At 42.3% G+C, this 17,537-nt stretch overlaps 1 protein-coding gene across 1 annotated transcript in view; it reads right to left on the reverse strand.

Moving 5' to 3' along the window:
- The window catches only part of plcg1 (phospholipase C, gamma 1), a 35,651-nt gene that overhangs the window by 5,610 nt on the left and 12,504 nt on the right, over positions 1 to 17,537 (reverse strand). The window contains exons 3-28 of the mRNA XM_061735985.1: positions 15,810 to 15,962; positions 15,553 to 15,646; positions 15,387 to 15,434; positions 14,820 to 14,904; positions 14,590 to 14,673; positions 14,237 to 14,259; positions 14,073 to 14,142; positions 13,886 to 13,987; positions 13,068 to 13,186; positions 12,487 to 12,572; positions 11,984 to 12,104; positions 9,675 to 9,843; positions 9,402 to 9,524; positions 9,045 to 9,146; positions 8,579 to 8,766; positions 8,109 to 8,309; positions 7,712 to 7,831; positions 5,683 to 5,863; positions 5,471 to 5,548; positions 5,252 to 5,355; positions 4,952 to 5,045; positions 4,673 to 4,742; positions 4,027 to 4,190; positions 3,591 to 3,687; positions 3,231 to 3,455; positions 2,972 to 3,120 (exon numbers count right to left, since the gene is read on the reverse strand). Of these exons, the coding sequence (XP_061591969.1) occupies positions 2,972 to 3,120; positions 3,231 to 3,455; positions 3,591 to 3,687; positions 4,027 to 4,190; positions 4,673 to 4,742; positions 4,952 to 5,045; positions 5,252 to 5,355; positions 5,471 to 5,548; positions 5,683 to 5,863; positions 7,712 to 7,831; positions 8,109 to 8,309; positions 8,579 to 8,766; positions 9,045 to 9,146; positions 9,402 to 9,524; positions 9,675 to 9,843; positions 11,984 to 12,104; positions 12,487 to 12,572; positions 13,068 to 13,186; positions 13,886 to 13,987; positions 14,073 to 14,142; positions 14,237 to 14,259; positions 14,590 to 14,673; positions 14,820 to 14,904; positions 15,387 to 15,434; positions 15,553 to 15,646; positions 15,810 to 15,962 (3,050 nt within the window). The remainder of the gene's footprint in view (positions 1 to 2,971; positions 3,121 to 3,230; positions 3,456 to 3,590; positions 3,688 to 4,026; positions 4,191 to 4,672; positions 4,743 to 4,951; positions 5,046 to 5,251; positions 5,356 to 5,470; positions 5,549 to 5,682; positions 5,864 to 7,711; positions 7,832 to 8,108; positions 8,310 to 8,578; positions 8,767 to 9,044; positions 9,147 to 9,401; positions 9,525 to 9,674; positions 9,844 to 11,983; positions 12,105 to 12,486; positions 12,573 to 13,067; positions 13,187 to 13,885; positions 13,988 to 14,072; positions 14,143 to 14,236; positions 14,260 to 14,589; positions 14,674 to 14,819; positions 14,905 to 15,386; positions 15,435 to 15,552; positions 15,647 to 15,809; positions 15,963 to 17,537) is intronic.

A 17,537-nucleotide genomic window follows, 5' to 3' on the forward strand; every position in this document is an offset into this window, starting at 1 on the left:
AGGATGAATGCACAGCTCAGGAGGCTGGTGGAGAGTGCAGTACAGTGCCTCTGTGTGTGTGTGTGTGTGTGTGTGTGTGTGTGTGTGTGTGTGTTAAAACATAGAGGGGTGATTCAAGAGAGAAACAGCGCTGTTTTCTGTCGGTTGGTTTCCAACAAGATGAAGTGAATCCTTAGTCTTGAGGTCTCTAACATAAAAGGTTTCCTTTAATCCACATAAACTTGCAGGAACCCAAATTTGGCACATATTGGTCAGTCTTTTGTTATAAAAAAGTAATATATTTGGGGAATTCAGTGCCTCACCTTCACCACAAGGCTTTATAACGTTATTCTCATGGTTTGAAGAATGTAAGTAAGCAGTATAAGTTCAGCGTAACATCTTGAGTTCCTTATGTCAGTTTACACTTTGTTAAATTTGTAACATTACAAGAGTAACAACAATTCTGAACAGTGCAGTCTTTCAGACCTTTTTATTTTTTTTATTTCCTAGTGAATGTGCAGGGGCCAAGTGCACAGTCGGTTAGCATGTGCTTGACTGTGGTTTAACGCCACTGAACTTGACCTGCAGTTGTACTTGAAGCTGAACATGACTGCAGTGTTGCAACAAGCACAAGTTTCACTGAACCACAATTAAACTGCTTGAAAATCAGAAGTATTCTACGACCTCAACATTAACCATGCAGAATCCATACAGCCTGCATGAAGTCAACTCTTTTATGGACATAATTGATTTTACATCCACCAAAAACAATATTTATTCACTGTATTAAAGGAACGATATCTATACATTTGTAATGACAATAAGACATGAAAGCAGTACTCAAGTTGTAAAAAAAAAAAAAAAAAAATCAGGGTGGATGGTGGATTTTATCATATAGGGACAGATAATTTGTGCTGATTACAAATAATATAATATATTACAAATAATAGCACTGACCAAAACCGCTGCAGAAATACTGCAGGAATGACATAGCAGCAGTTAAATGCAGCCTTCTGTAAGCTTTAAATATCCACTGGGCTTACATCAAATACATCAAAACACAACAATAAAGAACAGTTTTCTGAACTTATCGATATGACTCTGTCCTAAGTAAAATGGATCACTGCAAAAACTCAAAATCTTAACAAGAATATTTGTCTTATTTCTAGTTAAAATGTCTCATTTTAGTAAAAAAATCTCATTACACTTAAAACAAGACTCATCACTGGAAAAAATGACTATTTTCACTTAAAATTAGCAGACAAATCTGCCAGTGGAACAAGATTTTTTTGCTTGTAATAAGATACATCTTGTCCCAGTGGCAGATTTTTCTACTTATTTCAAGTGAAAATGTACTTGAAACAGGTGAAAATTGTCAAATAAGTTATTTTTCTGGTGATGACTCTAAATGTTGAAATAGCAGTAATACCATATTCATTGATGAAATGACATAAGGGATGGAAAGGGGGGATGGCAGTTTTACAGGGGGGATGATTTTGACTGTTTTTATTTCAGGGGGGATGCCATCCCCCCTCAACTCAAGTACTGCATGAAAGGGCTATAGCTTCAAAAAGCAGCTAAAATCTGTTTATGATATTGAAATTTAACAAAAAGGCCAAGAGCAGAAACCTCACAAAAACAATAAGCTGTACCTGAACAAATGAAACTTAACTGACTAACACATGTATAACATTAGCTTAGAGGAGATTGTGAGTTGCAGCAACACCCACATTTTGATTCAGTGCATCAAAGGAGTATTGACATTGCACAAAAAACACAATGAACATGCTTAACTGCAAGGCTGTATGGTGTAATTTATGAGCAGTTTGCCTGAGTATGGATATAAACTAAACACTTTGTGAAAGCACATGAAGGGTTAGGTAATGTGACAAAAACACCCAAAAATCAAAAGTGTGTAGCCAGGAAATGTCCCTGTTCCTGCAGAATCTTTTGACAGCAACAGAAGCCACTCAGGACAAACGTAAATTATTGCAGAATGGGGTCACACAGCAGTTTTATCCATTCATTCATTCATTCATTCACCCATCAATTGCCTTAAGGGCTGAGTATACTTCTGCGTCACACACACGCAGAGCACACGGCGCACCCGTGGTGCCGTCACGAATCGTTCAGAGTTCTCCGTCTCTCCGTTTGGTCGCGGTGCAGTACCCCCCGCGACCACTAGTTAGCGATCTTTTTCTGAATGGTTTATCCGACTTTTTCCGGTCACAGTAAATCAAAGAAATAAGGACAACTATTGTGCAAAAAACTAAAACAAAAAAAATCACATATAAACGAAGAAAAAAGCCCTGGAAGTTCACTACTGATTCAAACCGGAAACCGGAAATGCTTCGCTTTCAAACGAACCAATCACAGCCCTCTCGGTCTGCGTGTGGACGGCGTCTCCTCGACGCGTAGTTACAATTTTCGGGAGGTGCACGTCACTGACGGCGCATGTGACGGCGTGTCCTCTGCGTGTCCAAAAACCACACGCCGTAGACACGGCGTCGTTTTGACGCAGAAGTATAATTCAGCCTTTACGCTTATCTCAGCTCCGTTCATGGGAGTATTGCCCTCTCCCCAGCTAACTCTTCCAGCTCCTCCACGAGGACACAAGGCATTTCCAGCCCAGCTCAGAAATATAATCTTTCTGGCATGTACTATGTCTGCTGTGGGACGAACTCCCAGTTGGACGTGCCTGAAACTGACACCCTAACCAGATGCCACAACCACCTCAGTTGTTTCCTCTCAATGTGCAGAAGCAAGACATATATTACATGGTTTTATGTATTAGAACATAAGAAATAATCTGACCCTTACTCTAGTTTAAAATTCAGGAAACAACCTTAGATGAACACCACCATACTATTTTCTTGTCTTTTCTTTCTTAGAATGTTACATTCTGCACCATCCACTCATTTTTCATCAACTTTCACATGCCCAGCATCCTGCTGTCACATCTGTATCCACACAAATAAAATATTTACTTTACCTCTATTTCCAGAGTAACTTGTTCAATTCCTCGTAGTGTATGTCTGTCAAAAGGATCGAAGCTGTCGTCCCTCATGATGGGGGGCTGAAGGACATAACCACTCCTTCCATTCAGCATGAACAGTGCCTGGTTCATTTGCATGGGCTTATCTGCATGTAGAATAATAAGGAATACATGAGAAATGTCAGAAGGTAAAAGGATAAAAAGATATGAAGTCCGTCCAACTTTCCCTGCTCTGAAGATGAGCTGCATGCAGTACCTGCGGTCTGGAAATTAAGTGCCACCAGCTGGGACCCACAGATCCACATGGGCAGCGGGTCGTAGTTGGAGGAGTCTAGTCGCTGGCCTCTGGGGTAGATCCTGGACAGCTGCAGTCGGTTGTACTGCAGGAACTTCTTCCCCTTGATCTTGTTCACGTACTTCTCTGCCTTGGTTTCAGGGAAGGATGACATGTCACGGAAACAGGCCCGCTCTGTGCCAATCTCTACAAAAAGCAAAGACAAAAGATCATAGCTGGCCCTCTCACACAAGCAGTGGAAATGCTTCCCTGTACATTTATTAATATTATTATTATTTTTGTTTATAAATATGCAGTCCGGGGAGTCTGTGCAAGTCTTACTTTCTTCGTCAAATGGCACTGGCCTACAGTAGATGACCAGGTCTGATAATTCCAGTGCAATCTTCTTCCTTCTCTCCATCAGCTTCCCCTCCTCCAGCTGGGCACAGCAACAAAATAATGTTAATAGTACCATAAATATTAACACACAGCAGCTCACAATAAAAGTTAGATACTGCCAAACAGTTTTTCATCTCTTCTCAATAATTACTGCCCTGCTGATTGTAATGAAGAGAAGGCATAAGCGGCTATGAGGTGTGAGACTTTTGAATCCGCACAGTGACATTATTAAAGAAACACTATATGTGCAAACTGCTGTGTCACAGTTTCTTAAATAGATCAGTATTTCAAGGCAAGTAGATGCCTTAACTTTGTAAGCACAGAGTTTGGCAAGAGAATAGTGTGAATGCATTTCTTGACAGTCATGAGGTGCATGTACCTTTGCCTCTGTGGTTATTGTGACTTCTCGGATCTTCAGCACCCATTCCTTAAGCTCCTCTGGGCTGTTGGCAGCCACGTCCAGGACTGGGCCTGAGCGCATCGGGGTATTTGGCACGAGAGAGAAGACGTGAGGTCTGCTGCCCTTTCCTTCAGAACGCAAATCTGAAGAAAGACGTGGACATGGAAAACACCTTATTTCATTGTTTTTCACAAAGGCTGGAAGCAAACACAGTGTAAGGATCAAATAATACAAACTCTGGAGCAGCTAAAACAAAAATATAAACACACATCAACTACAACCCCCACCTCAAAGGGAAGGCGTCATCCATTTCTTAATGAAAATCAGGGGCTTCAGCTAAAACTGTGCTCAGTGGTCACGTGACTGTAGCTTTGGAATCAAGTTGCCGTCATGACCACTAGATGGAAACACTGAGCCAGCCAAAGAAAAACTAAAGGAACTCCACTTGCTAGGAACAGCATAGTGTATATATTGTGTGTGTGCATTCACACAAACACAAACACACACACCAGTACAGGAAGAGATAACCGAGACCGTAATTTAGACCGCCTGAAGCAAGTGCTTGTGCGGACTGGTTGCTCTGCAGGCCTGTGAAGATGAACAGGAAGGTGGAGGAGATACTCACAAATCTGACAGGCAGACAGATCCACACTTCCTCTCAGCAGATCTCCCAGTGGGCTGTTTTCTGTCATCTCCTGGTTGACAGGGGGAAAAAACTTATTGAAGAAGTAGTCACCCTTGTGGGACTGTTAATCCATGTTAGGTACACTATGATAGTGGACAATCGACAGGTTGAATGACAAGACCTGACCTCCCTGTGAAGGGAACAGATGTGTTCATTTCACTTTAAATAGACAAAACGTGTTCTTATAGCCCTGTCGTGTTTTGTGGGTTTGATTCTCACAGTTCTGTCAGGCTCTGCTGCTGAAGGACTAATCTCTTCAACATAGTTTGCAGGAAACCACATCTGCTTCTTCCCCCCACAGTCACCTTTCCACCTGAGAGAAAAAAAGAGGAAAACTTTCATATATAAAAAAAAAAAAAAACATTAAATATTCTTGCACTGATGTCAAAAAATCAAACTTCTAACTAACCCCACAGTACCATATTTTCATTATTCAGTCTTGTCATGTCCCGATTTTTCAACTAGACACATTTGATCAAACTAAATGGATTACGTCAGGAACTATTGACGCTCACTCACCATCCTCCTTCCTGTTTGTCTACATTAGTGATGACGGCATTCTTGGTGAAGGACAGCTCATCGTCTCTTTGGGCTTTATACTCATACATGGCTCTCACCGTGCACTGAAAAGATAATACAGAAGCGTATGAAGCACCCATTCAAGTATATATATGCAAGATTCAAGTGTCGGTGGTGCAGAGTTGAACTACATGTGAACTTGTTCAACGAGACACTCACTTTGAAAGTTGGCATTTGGTTAGCCTCCACGTAAAATCCAGGATTCCTTCCTTCATACAGTGACCCATAATCTGGCTCCTGTTAAACAACACACATCATTAAGTCTTTTCATCAGACGGACAGGAATTTTGGACCAAATTATTAACAAACAGCATTTTTTTGTTCATTAATATATAGTAAACATTATGTCGACTGTAAAATAAGGTACTCACAGCAGTGCCTATTTTCTCCAGTGTGTCCTCATTGATAGGATAGCGTAGTTTCATTTTGCGATACAGAGGGTGCTTTTCATAATAACTTATGAGATCTACTAGGCTGTCAAACTCGGAGGTTCCCAGCACCACGGTCTGACCTTCCTGCTGCACTCGACAGTGCTTAATCTTGCCCTCGGCCCTGTGGAGAGACCAGAGGCTGCCACGCTTAGAAACGCAATTGTTATGTACTTTATGCAGGACTCCAAAAATGTGTCCTGCTCTATAAATATCCTGGTAAAAAGTTAAAGTACCGTATTTTCGCGACCATAAGGCGCAACTTTTTTTTTTTTTTTTTTTTTTTAATGTGCCGGGCGCCTTAAGAAACGGTGCGCCGTGTCTATTACCTAAATTACGGTAATGTAAGGCCGGCCATGAGAACGGTAAAGGGAGAAGGGGGCGGGTGAAGCTGAATGAGACCATCCACTGAGCTGTTTAATGCGAAACAGAAGATGAAAACTTTTAAGGATTTGCTTGATGTGTAAAGTGAAATAAAATACAATCAAACTAAGTTTTGCTCCCGCTCTATTTAAATAAGCACACTTGTTCTGCAGCGCGCGTGTGTTTTGCATGTCGGAACCGGTGACTTTCCCCGGTTAAAGCAGCGGCTGGAGCAGCGCGGTGATGGGCGCTGCTGCAACCCGACTTCCTGGTTCCCCAAGCGGTCCAATCGACCTGGTTCCCGGCCGCTTTGCGAGCAGAGATTTCTGGGGTCTGTCTCAGGTCTGATCAGCTTCACCCTCCGAAATTTGCAGCCAAATCTGTCGGTTACAAACCCGGTACCGGACCCCGACATGCGCGGGTGTGTATTCGCGGCGCGACACACAGATTCTCATTTATGTAGCGCTTGACTGGCGCAGCTGATGGACAGAAACCTATGGTGATTTTTAAAAGAAAAACTTTGCATAAGACGTTTCCAGCGGAGTCATTATAAGGACGAATGGAAAGGGGGGGGCTGGATGAAGGGATGATGATGATCAGGTGGCTGAGACAGGTCTGGAAATTCGGACTGGAGCTCCTGTCGGATACAAACCCCGGTACCGGCTCCCCGACAGCGCGTGTGTGAGCGGGTCCAGCGCGGGGGAGCAGACGGGGAGCGGACCCGGGACCAGCGCGGAGCGGGACCCGGGACGCGGGACCCGGGACGCGGGACGCGGGACCCAGGACCGCCGCGGTCGGGATCCGCAGCACAACGCAGCACAACGGGGTATGAAACGTTTATTTTCTTACCTTTATTTATTCAGGGGTCTGTCCCAGGTCGGAACAACTTCACCCTGCGAGATTTTCAGGCAAATCTGTCGGTTTGATCTCTGGTAGCCTAACCAAGATGCAGAGGATGCGCTCAGGAGCCGCCAGGCTCCCGTCGCGGGTTTGCCGGGCCAGGGCGCACCATCCCCGGGGCAGATCCGGCCGAAATGCCGCTGGTCTTTCCCCGGGAGCCCCTACTCCCATACAGGTGGGTGGCTTCGGTCCCAGCCGGTCCGAACAGGTCACATTCCCGGTTAAAGCCGCTGTGACGCGCGCTGCTCCACCCCGCTGGGGAGAGACGGGCTCTGCGCGGTGGAGGATCCGCACAACGGGGTATGAAAAGTTTATTTACTGTTGTGCAGAAAGTGTCTGACACCGAGGAAATTCGGACTGGCGCAGCTGAATTAGCGGAGCTCTTTAATGCAGAAACAGAGGTTTTGCTCCCGCTCTATTTTTTAAATAAGCGCTTGTGTGCTTATGTGTGCGTTCTGCATGTGTGTGCGTTCTGCAGCGGGTGTGTGTGTTTTCCGGCCGGCGTGTTTTGCGGCACGCGTGTGTGCAGCTCTGCTCTGTAGACTGCGCCTTTTGGGTCGGTGCGCCATATGTATGTTTTAAATCTAAAAATGACACACAAAAATGAGGGTGCGCCTTTCCACACGGTGCGCCGAATGGTCGCGAAAATACGGTATGTATAAATGAGCAGAGTTAAACAAGTATGAGTTTATGAGGAATCATGAGTTACCTGAATGAAATAGCAAAGGAATTAGGTTCAGCCCTTTTCCTGACGAGGAAAGCCCCGTCACGAGGAACCCTCATCAGCATGTTCTCCGCGTGACTCCTGGAGAGGTTGGCATGGTACCACCTGAAATAACAACAATAAACCATTAGAAAATATTTGCAGTGAAGCAACTTCAATTGTTCGACTTCTCTACTTTAACCCACTTATGCATTGTAGACAAGGTACTGGTGTTATGCAGTGTGTGGGAGATTTAGATTAAAAAAAAAAAATGTAAATACATACATTTAAAAAAAACAACAACAACACACAACTGGGGCATAAATCTCTGATTTCAGAATTTGTAAACGACTTCACTGAAGATCTCATTGTGTTTACATTGTGTAAATACGTGTACACTTACTCCTTGCTCTCGTGGGCATTGGTCTGAGGCACCGGCTCGGTTAGTTTCATCTCAAACTCGTTGCAACGCAGGGCCACCTGCTGGTAGTGGTTGATCAGAGCGAAAAGTGTGTCGAACACCAGGTTGTCAGTCAGGTAAAACTTGGGGCTACCTGCCTCCTGGCGAGAATGGATACGGCAGTGCTGCACCCGCCCTGAACGCCTGTTGCAAAGATGAGTGTAATGGAGGGGTCAGACAATATGAGAAGTACATGAGTAGCAGATTCCCCAGGCTGTAACAAATTCGGGCCTAAGAGAAAGCTTGAACGCCCTCTGACAGCTAACATTTAATATACTGCTCTCAAGAGTATCTGTAGATTATTCCAATGCATTTTGTGTAACATTCACTCGAACTGAGCTACTTTTAATCTTGCATTAAACAGTTAAAGTCTGTGTAAGCAGCACAGAAATTGTGCAGATTTCAAAACTTACCAAAAAGACAACGTGTAGTCTCCTACAAAAGTTTCACTCTCCCGGACAAGGAAGGAACCATCAGGAGCTCCGGTCTCAAGGCAGTACTCAGACAGCAGCCTCTCTGCTATCTGACGTCCGTCCCGGCCAGCACCAAGCTTTCCATGGAACCATTTCTCTGTCACGTGCTGGTCCATACCATTGGCCACCTGGGAGATTGAAGGTGAGGGAGATAATAGTCAACTCAGCTGTGACATGTAAAAGTGTCAACACACTGTAAATTGCATCAGCTTGAATATTGCTCTACTTATGGCCATCTCTTTACTACTTTCTTTCCTTCTTCAATGTTTTATGCAAACCTTTAAACGTTAAGAAAAGACTTCCAATAATCTACCTTACTTGCTCACTGTAAAAGAATTAAGTACAATGTAATGTACTGGGTGAAAATCATCTCTACGCATTTCAATAGCTGATCACGGTCACTGACCTCTCTGTGCTCCTCTTCCTCGTCGTTACCCTGGTTACTAGAGGTCTCTTCTGAGTAGTAGATCTTATTGCTGGTCAGTACAAAGAAATGAGGGTACCACTCCTGCCGGGAGAAAAAGGTAGGGAGAAGGAAAAAAGGGGGCTTGTTCAAATATTTACAAGTAAATACAAAAGTGTTTAAGCAGACAAAACAAACAGCCAAAGGAAAATTGCATAAAGCTCAAATGACTTTATTACTGATAAAAACCATGTATAAATGTAAAACACTTCAAATGTACTTGATATTTGAACTCCTAGTTCTCAGTAACTCATTTGTCTACTTGACACAAATGTTTTTCTACAGAGTGAGCATACTCACATGATTAATGGGATCTTCCAGGTACAGTATGCCATTTTTGATGGAGTTGCTGATATCATTCTCCGAGTAAGGGGTGGACGTGGACACCTCCTCATAGGCACTGCCTTCTGCCAGTTTCTTGTGCTGCAACAGAGACAGTAAGAGAGGGACAGACAGATATGCGATCAGAAACATTATACAATCAAAACAATGTGTGCTGTATACAGCATACTTTTTGTTCTGAATCAATAAAAATTATTAAATAATATCGTATGACTACAGACAGTCCCTGACCTTGATGAGAATCTTCCTCTTGAGCTGGTTAGGTGAGGGCAGGCCGTCTGCTGCTATGTCCACCGCCTTGGTCAGCAGCATGTCTCCAAACACCTTCTTAAAGTGGGTGGCCATGTTCCTCTGCTGCACAATACTGCAGTGGTCCTCGATGGACAGGGTGATGGGATAGCTGAATGACGAAATCACATTTATACTTGCTGCAACTAAGTTAATCAGAAATACCCCCCATGTTTTGATTTCATCTTCCCATCTTCGTCTGAAACAAACAGAACAATTACAGATGCCCTGCTTGCAATTTTCCTTGCCGATTACTATTTTTGATCATCACCATTTTATATTACATATATACCTACACTAGGGCTGGGCGATATATCGAGATTTTAATATATATCGATATATTTTCAAACGCGATATGGTACGAGACAGTATTGTTTATATCGATTTAAAAAAAAAAAAAAAAAAAATTATGATTTTGATATAGCTTATTTTGTGACAAATTGACTTGAATGTTTTATTTGAGATTTGCACAAATGTTTTGTTATTTGCACAACTGTCAACCTCAGTGGAAAAGTCTGCCTGTTACTGTCTACATTGTATTAATTGCACAGTGTATTTTAATTTAACTGTTATGCAGGAAAGGGATGTTTGTTTTATTTTATTCAAGAAGCATTTTTATTCTATATATGCAGGCAGTTTATTTTTATTTCATTTGTTTTATACATTTTGATATTGTGCAGACCTCTGTTAATAAAGGAACCTGTGTGACATTTGGCACGAGGCATTGTATTAAAACTGTTTTTTTAAGGGTTTGCCTCAGAAAAAAAATGAAGCTAACAGAGATGCTATGCTATAATGCTTTGGGGGAAACCCCAGTTATGGCACAAAAAAAAAAAAAAAAAAAAAAAATCGATATATATCGAGTATCGCCATTCAGCTAGAAAATATCGAGATATGACTTTTGGTCCATATCGCCCAGCCCTAACTCACACACACAGACACACACACACAGACCGACCACTTTATTAGGTACACCTTAACAGTACCGGGTTGGACCCTCTTTTGCCCTCAGAACTTCCTTAATCCTTCATGGCATAGATTCAACAAGGTACTGGAAACATTCCTCAGAGAGTTTGGTTCATATTAAGATGATAGCATCACGTAGTTGCTGCAGATTTGTCGGCTGCAAATCTCCCGTTCCACCACATCCCAAAGGTGCTCTATTGGACTGAGATCTGTTGACTGTGGAGGCCGTTTGAGTAGTGAATTCATTGTCATGTTCAAGAAACCAGTCTGAGATGATTTGTGCTTTATGACATGGTTATGGTGCGTTATCCTGCTGGAAGTAACAATCAGAAGATGGTACACTGTGGTCATAAAGGGATGGACATGGTCAGCAACAATACTCAGTTAAGCTGTGGCGTTGACACGATGCTCAATTGGTACTAGTGGGCCCAAAGTGTGCCAAGAAAATATCCCCCATACCATGACACCACCACCACCAGTCTGACCCTACCCTCCGAATGTCGCAGCAGTAACCGAGACTCATCAGACGGGGCAACGTTTTTCCAACCTTTCTATCATTTATAGATTTCTAATTGCTCATTTGTATATTTTGTTTTTATAAGTATGATGTTAAATTTTATGTTAACTATAGGTGGAGGCACCTGATAAGCTCTTTTGAGTTTTCGCCTCTTCCTGCACTTTAATTTGTAAAGTTGGTAATTTTATTTGTGTAATGTTTAACTGTGCAAATAAATAAATGTAAATAAATCTAAATCTAAAAAACCTTCTGCTGTCCAGTTTTGGTGAGTCTGTGTGAATTGTAGCCTCAGCTTCCTGTTCTTAGCTGACAGGAGTGGCACCCGGCGTTCTGCGGCTGTCGCCCATCCGGTTTGATGTGTTGTGCGTTCAGACATGCCATGTCTACAGGCCTAAATGCATTAAGTTGCTGCCAATTGATTGACTGATTAGAAATTTGCATTAACACGCAGTTGGACAGGTGTACCTAATAAAGTGGCCAGTATGTATACATACATACACACACACACACATGTATAAACACACACGTTTTGTATTGCATAAGTTTGTATTGTACGTGTCAGGCCAGTCAAGCCGAAAATATGCAAATTCCAGTCCCTGACTGTTGTACCTCTAACATCAAACTGATGTCACAACAAGCCTTGCACATTATTTCCACATTTAGGAGTGTTATTCTTTTGTATGTCTGTCATCTCTTCACTTTTTATCATCATACGTCACAGATGGCTATTAAAAGGAAGAAACAAAGATATGAACTTAAGGAAACTCACTCAGATGTGACAAAGGCATGTTCTTTGATGGTGGCCAAGACATCACTAAACTTGATTTTTGTTGTGAGGGTGTGTCCATGGTAAATGACTGGCATGCCATCTGGACCATCCCAGCAGTCCACTGAAAAACAATCACACGCATCGGTTTAGTCAACACACTACTAAAAAGAATGGGGGGAAAAACATGATTGTGCACGCATTACAGAGAGTCTTCTAAACATTAAATCTGGCACCCTTTTGTGTCATCTAGTTTTGTTTTATATTAAAAAAAAAAAGGGTGCCAACTGTATTTATAGAAACCTGCTAGACAAGGGTTTCGCGTTAAAGCAAAACACACCACAGTTGTGTAACAGTAATTGCGTGTGTGTTTAAAGGTGTGGTAGCTGCTTTGAAAGAAACACTATGAACAAAAAGAAACAGTCAATTATAAGGTTGAAAGTCAAACAGTGGTTTATTCACTGTATGTTAGCAGAACTAAAGTATGTGTGTGAGTATATACCCACGTTCAATACAGCGGCAGCCCATCCTCAGACAGCGAGCGTAGGCCTCCAAAGACGACTCACTGGAAAACTGGTCTCCCGTCAAGTAGCTAAAAAAAACATCCAACATTAACGTAGGTACTTGACAGTGTCTCAAAATGATTCCCATGTCACAGACTGCACTACTAACACAATGTCTTTGTTTGTATCAACACACTGATATTGTACTGTGACGAGAGCCATTTCTCCTTTGTTGACTGAAGTAAACACATCTTACTAATTCAGTTGGTCAATCTTAAATCTAATCAAAATAACAGACAATTATGATTTGACTGCTCCATGGAGTATTGTTTTCACATCTGGTACAAAAGTTCGTTATTTTCACACGCTTTTGCATGAGAGGAAAAAGTCATTTTCCTGCAAATACAAGCTTGGAACTCATTCTAGTACACGATCGCTAAATGATACACTGTTAGCTCATGTGAAAAGTCCGTTAAAAAGCATTGTTAAAGGACCACTGTTTTTCCGCATTCCCAGGGCCTGAACACAATTGGTAGGGGAAAAAAATGTGCGTTCATAAATCCCTTCCAGCCGGCTATTCTTACGTGTTGTGCGAAGATGAGATCCAGTAATGGGACAGGGGGTTGTTCATGTTCTCAGGACAAACTTGGTTCAAAGAAGAATCCCAGATTGTGTTCTCTTTGGAGAACAAATATGTAAGGTACTACATGAGAAAAAGAGAGAAAAAAACAACATACAAATTTGAGGTACAATTAGTAAAAATGATAAAACAAGGGTGATCAAAATACTAAAATTGCTCTCACTTAAAAATATGCTGCAGACTAAGCATTTTGGAAAGTGTTCACCTGCCACCGGAACTACATTTGGACAGTGATTTTATATTATATTTATAAACACATTTTTTATTAAATCCACAGCAGTACACAGCAAAATACTAATCTTCATCAAGCCATGTTTAAAAATAATTATGATAACAATAAAAGGGAGACTGAGAAGGTTTGTATACATTAATAAGATGACTGTTAAAAAATGAGAAACATTCAGACAGAAAAACATTTTTAACTCCACACATAATGCAGCTGAACGACTGTGACAATGAAAAGCACAGTGAAATCACTGGCTTAGTAGCGCTAACATCTTTGTCTGTAGTCGACTTGTTATAATGACCACAAAAGCAACTCTTGTTCTCTAAATATTTGTCACAGTAAACCTTTTTTTTCACTGTGTGGGAGATGTCATTTTAAGCCAAGATCATGGGCACCCATGTCAGTGTGTGAGAACTTCCCACCTACGTAAGCAGCCGAGGGTGACATTGGAAAACATTACTTGCAAAAACTGTTTCCATTAGTGCGCAAAACCTTGAGAGGGGGGGGGGTTAACGCATCACAGTCAGAGTGTTTACCTCATCTTGTTGGAAATAAGGCTGTTCCACTTCTCTTAGGGGATCTTTCAGGTAGCCAAATATAAACTCCTGAACCTTGTTGTTATCCGTGGCCCACAGTTCCTGGATGAGCAACCAAATAATGATTAATTAGAGAATATGGATGAGAAAAAAAAAAAAATCTGTTCTTTCAATGACCTTGAGTTACCTTTTGAGCGTCGAGGAGGAAGCTCTTGAAGTCCTCTAGGGAGATAGACTGTTCTGGTCTATCAATGAACCTGGTCAAAACAGCAGTGATTCATATCAGCTGATAAGCATCTGACACAAAAGAAAGATTCACTTTACATATCCAAGTTTGTAGTTTTTACTCACCTTTGTAAAAATGGGATCTCCAACTGGAAGATGGTTTAAAATAATAATAGAAAAAAATAAATCAGTTAATTAGTCAACGTGATTTCCCAATACTTTCACTGTGTCGTATTATTCACATAGATGAACAGACTTCCTGTAGGTGGGAGGGAAGGCACTGAGGTCATCCATTTAATCTGACCTAAAGCTTTTGTGTCTGCCTGCTCGTCTATGTGTGTGTCCTAATGGTTTCCACTAGGAGGGTTGGTGGGTTTTAACGGGCACATATTGATCTTGCTGCTATTTGAGAACACACACGGGGGATGAAGTGGGCCCTGCTGTGACTATCCCTGGAAACATAAAATGAATGCACTTACATTCTTCTGAGCATCAAACATGAGGTTACGATACAGATGGGCAAACTGGCTGAAGGTTACATCTCCATTCCTCAACTCGGAGTCCTATAAAACAAGTGCAGACATTTGGGGGGGATGGGAGAGGTGAGTGATCGTAAATCTTCAGTCTCTTACAACACCACAGTGAAAGGGAAGGGGGGCAGGGAGACAGACTGGAGAAGAGGAGTCTGTAATAAGTGGAGGGAGTTTACCGGAAGTTTCTCTCGGAGGAACCTCATGTTGGGCACCCTTAAGTTGACCTGGCTCAACATGTTCTTCAGATCTTTACAGGATATCCTAAGCAAATAGAAATACATGTATAATTCATGCAAAGTCTTAAAGGTGTAGATACTGTTATATTCCTATAAACTTGCAACCTGGAACCTGCAAAACAGACATGCTCCGTCGAGTCATTTTTTGCTTCACTTCTACTCCACTTTTGGAATTTTGACCAGAGATGACAATACCCCAATAAAATAACAAATGCAGGGATGTAGCAGACAAACATCTCTGCACATCTCCTCCATTCTCTGCAGTCTGTTTCCTGCTGCAGGAAGAGCGGCTGGTGTGTTGCTGAGAGGTCAGTTCCTTCGCTACACCTCGACTGAGCCCTTTCACAAACACCTACTAACCGGATGAAGCGTGTCTGCTTGCTCTGGTAATACCGGGAAGTGAGCACACAACTAGTGAACCACAACAACCAAGTTACATCCAATTGTGTTTGATGTAAGGGTTAGCATCAACTCTGTGGTCAGTAAAATAGAACTGAGCTTATTTACCTGTCTTCTCTGTTACGGTCAACTGCGTAGAACTGCTTGCGTAACCACCTAAAGCACGAGGATCCAGAGATTTTACGTTAAGGAATGATGGAAAGAATGTTGTCTATGAGCACATGTTCTCGGCAACTTCATCTTTAAATTTAGTGTGTATATCCAGTTGCGTTACCTCTCTATCTGAAGCGGGGTCGGGGACTTCAGCGTATCTGCCATAAGCCAGTTTAACCCCTTCACCCACATGCTCATCTCTTCATCAGACGTTGCTAAATTAAACAGTTAAACACATGAAGTAGTTATGTTTAGATAGAGAAACATGTATTTGCTCACAACTACTACTACATACATAGATAAAAGTGAAAAATTAATATACAGGGGAGAAAGTCAAAAACAAAATGACAAAAGGGCGCCCAAGTCACACATGCATACCTGCCAGGCTGAGGGACTTCAGGCGAAACTCTGTGCCATACAGGATGACAAAGCAGTGAGCCTGATCGAGCCGCACTGCAGAGTCCTCCATGTAGCGCTCAAAGTCCCGGGACTTCTGACCAGGACGGATCTCCTTGATTTCTCGAATGTCAACTGAAAGAGACAAACAAACAAACTATTTGTTAAACAACTGGACAGGGCTCTTGATTTTTAAAAAAGCTTTCCATGCTATGAATGAAATCAGCATAGTCATAATATCAATAATTTGATAACTCAATAGTCACAATGTGCACACAGTCAGTACGTTTACATGCACTAACAGAAAGTCGAATTCTTTCCTTAATCCGAGCGATATCGAATTTTTAAAAGCCATTTATACACCTTAGCTGGCCTGTAGTCGAACCTAACTGAAGCTCTTCAGATCGAGCTTTTAGTGCCAGATATTGCGGCCCTAATTCAAGTTATTTCGGCATGTTTCCAACGCTTAGTCCAGCTAGTGACTGTCCCGGGACTAGCCCTTCCGGAAGTGACGACACCGAAAAACCCAGAATATCAACACAGTAGAAGAAGAAGACTAACAACAAAAGGAGGAACCAGAAGAACGCCATCACAAAAGTGCATGTGGCGCCACCTAGCATCGCAGAGTCAAACGCACCTCACTCAATAATCGATAACGCATGTATACTTGGTTTTTTCTGAAACTCCAGTTTAAACCTTAGCTAGATTGTTGCCAATAGCTTGATTTTGATGTGCATGTAAGCACACTGAGTGTCATTCAATGTGACTGCAGTATTCAGATTACTCTGACCAGCTAAAACAGAGGGGCTGAAGTAAATGAGTAATTGTGAAGACATACAGGAGCCATTATTCAAGGTTGACAAAAGATAGATGACGTTACCAAGGCTCAAATTATGCTCAGATTGCTTCTTGTCATCGAAATTAAAGAGAACCGGGCCACAGTGGCAGCCGCCTCACAGCTAGGAGGTCCTGGGTTCAGTTCTCACTGGGGACGCTGTGGATGCCGAGGGTGTGTTAAGTTCCCCCATGACTTCAGGACGGGTCCGTGAAAGGGTTTTTTTGTGGAGTTTGCATGTTCTCCCAGTGTTCTTTTGGGTAGCTAATGTGAGCTACCCTCACAAAAACATGCAGCAGTCCTGGGCTACACATGCCCCCTCTGGCCAGCCGGGGCGCCAGATGGGGTGGGGAGTATCTGGCTGGAATAACGTGATCCTTCCATGCGCTACATCCGGCCAGAGAAACCCCTCTGTTGAAAAGAAGCGGCCTGCTCACTCCTCAAGTAAGGAGGAGACTTGAGCTCAGTGCACGGCCCTCCCGGGGTTGGTAGAGGGAGCAATGCCCAGGACTGACGTAGGCAGGAGCACTCGGTGAAGAAAATGGGAGAAAAAAAAAAAAGATCTGGATAAAAATATATATATATTTAAAAAAAAGAAGAAGAAATTAACGAAAACCACGAGCTACCAAAAGGGAAAATCAGGAGAGCCAGCTCCCCAGACAAGATTCATCAAGTGTGAACAGTAGCTTGTTCAGTTATATCCCAAGTGAATGTATTTGGTTGTGTTTGTGAGTATGAACGGTGTTCTTTGTTTCAAGACATTGGCACATACAAGACAGGAAATAGCACCTTCATTCATACCCCCCACTCACCCACATACAACATGATCTTATAATTCTTACTATTTAGGAATGATAATGAATTAAGATGCGGTA

The sequence above is a fragment of the Cololabis saira genome, chromosome 12 (assembly GCF_033807715.1).
Source record: "Cololabis saira isolate AMF1-May2022 chromosome 12, fColSai1.1, whole genome shotgun sequence".
NCBI lineage: Eukaryota > Metazoa > Chordata > Actinopteri > Beloniformes > Belonidae > Cololabis > Cololabis saira.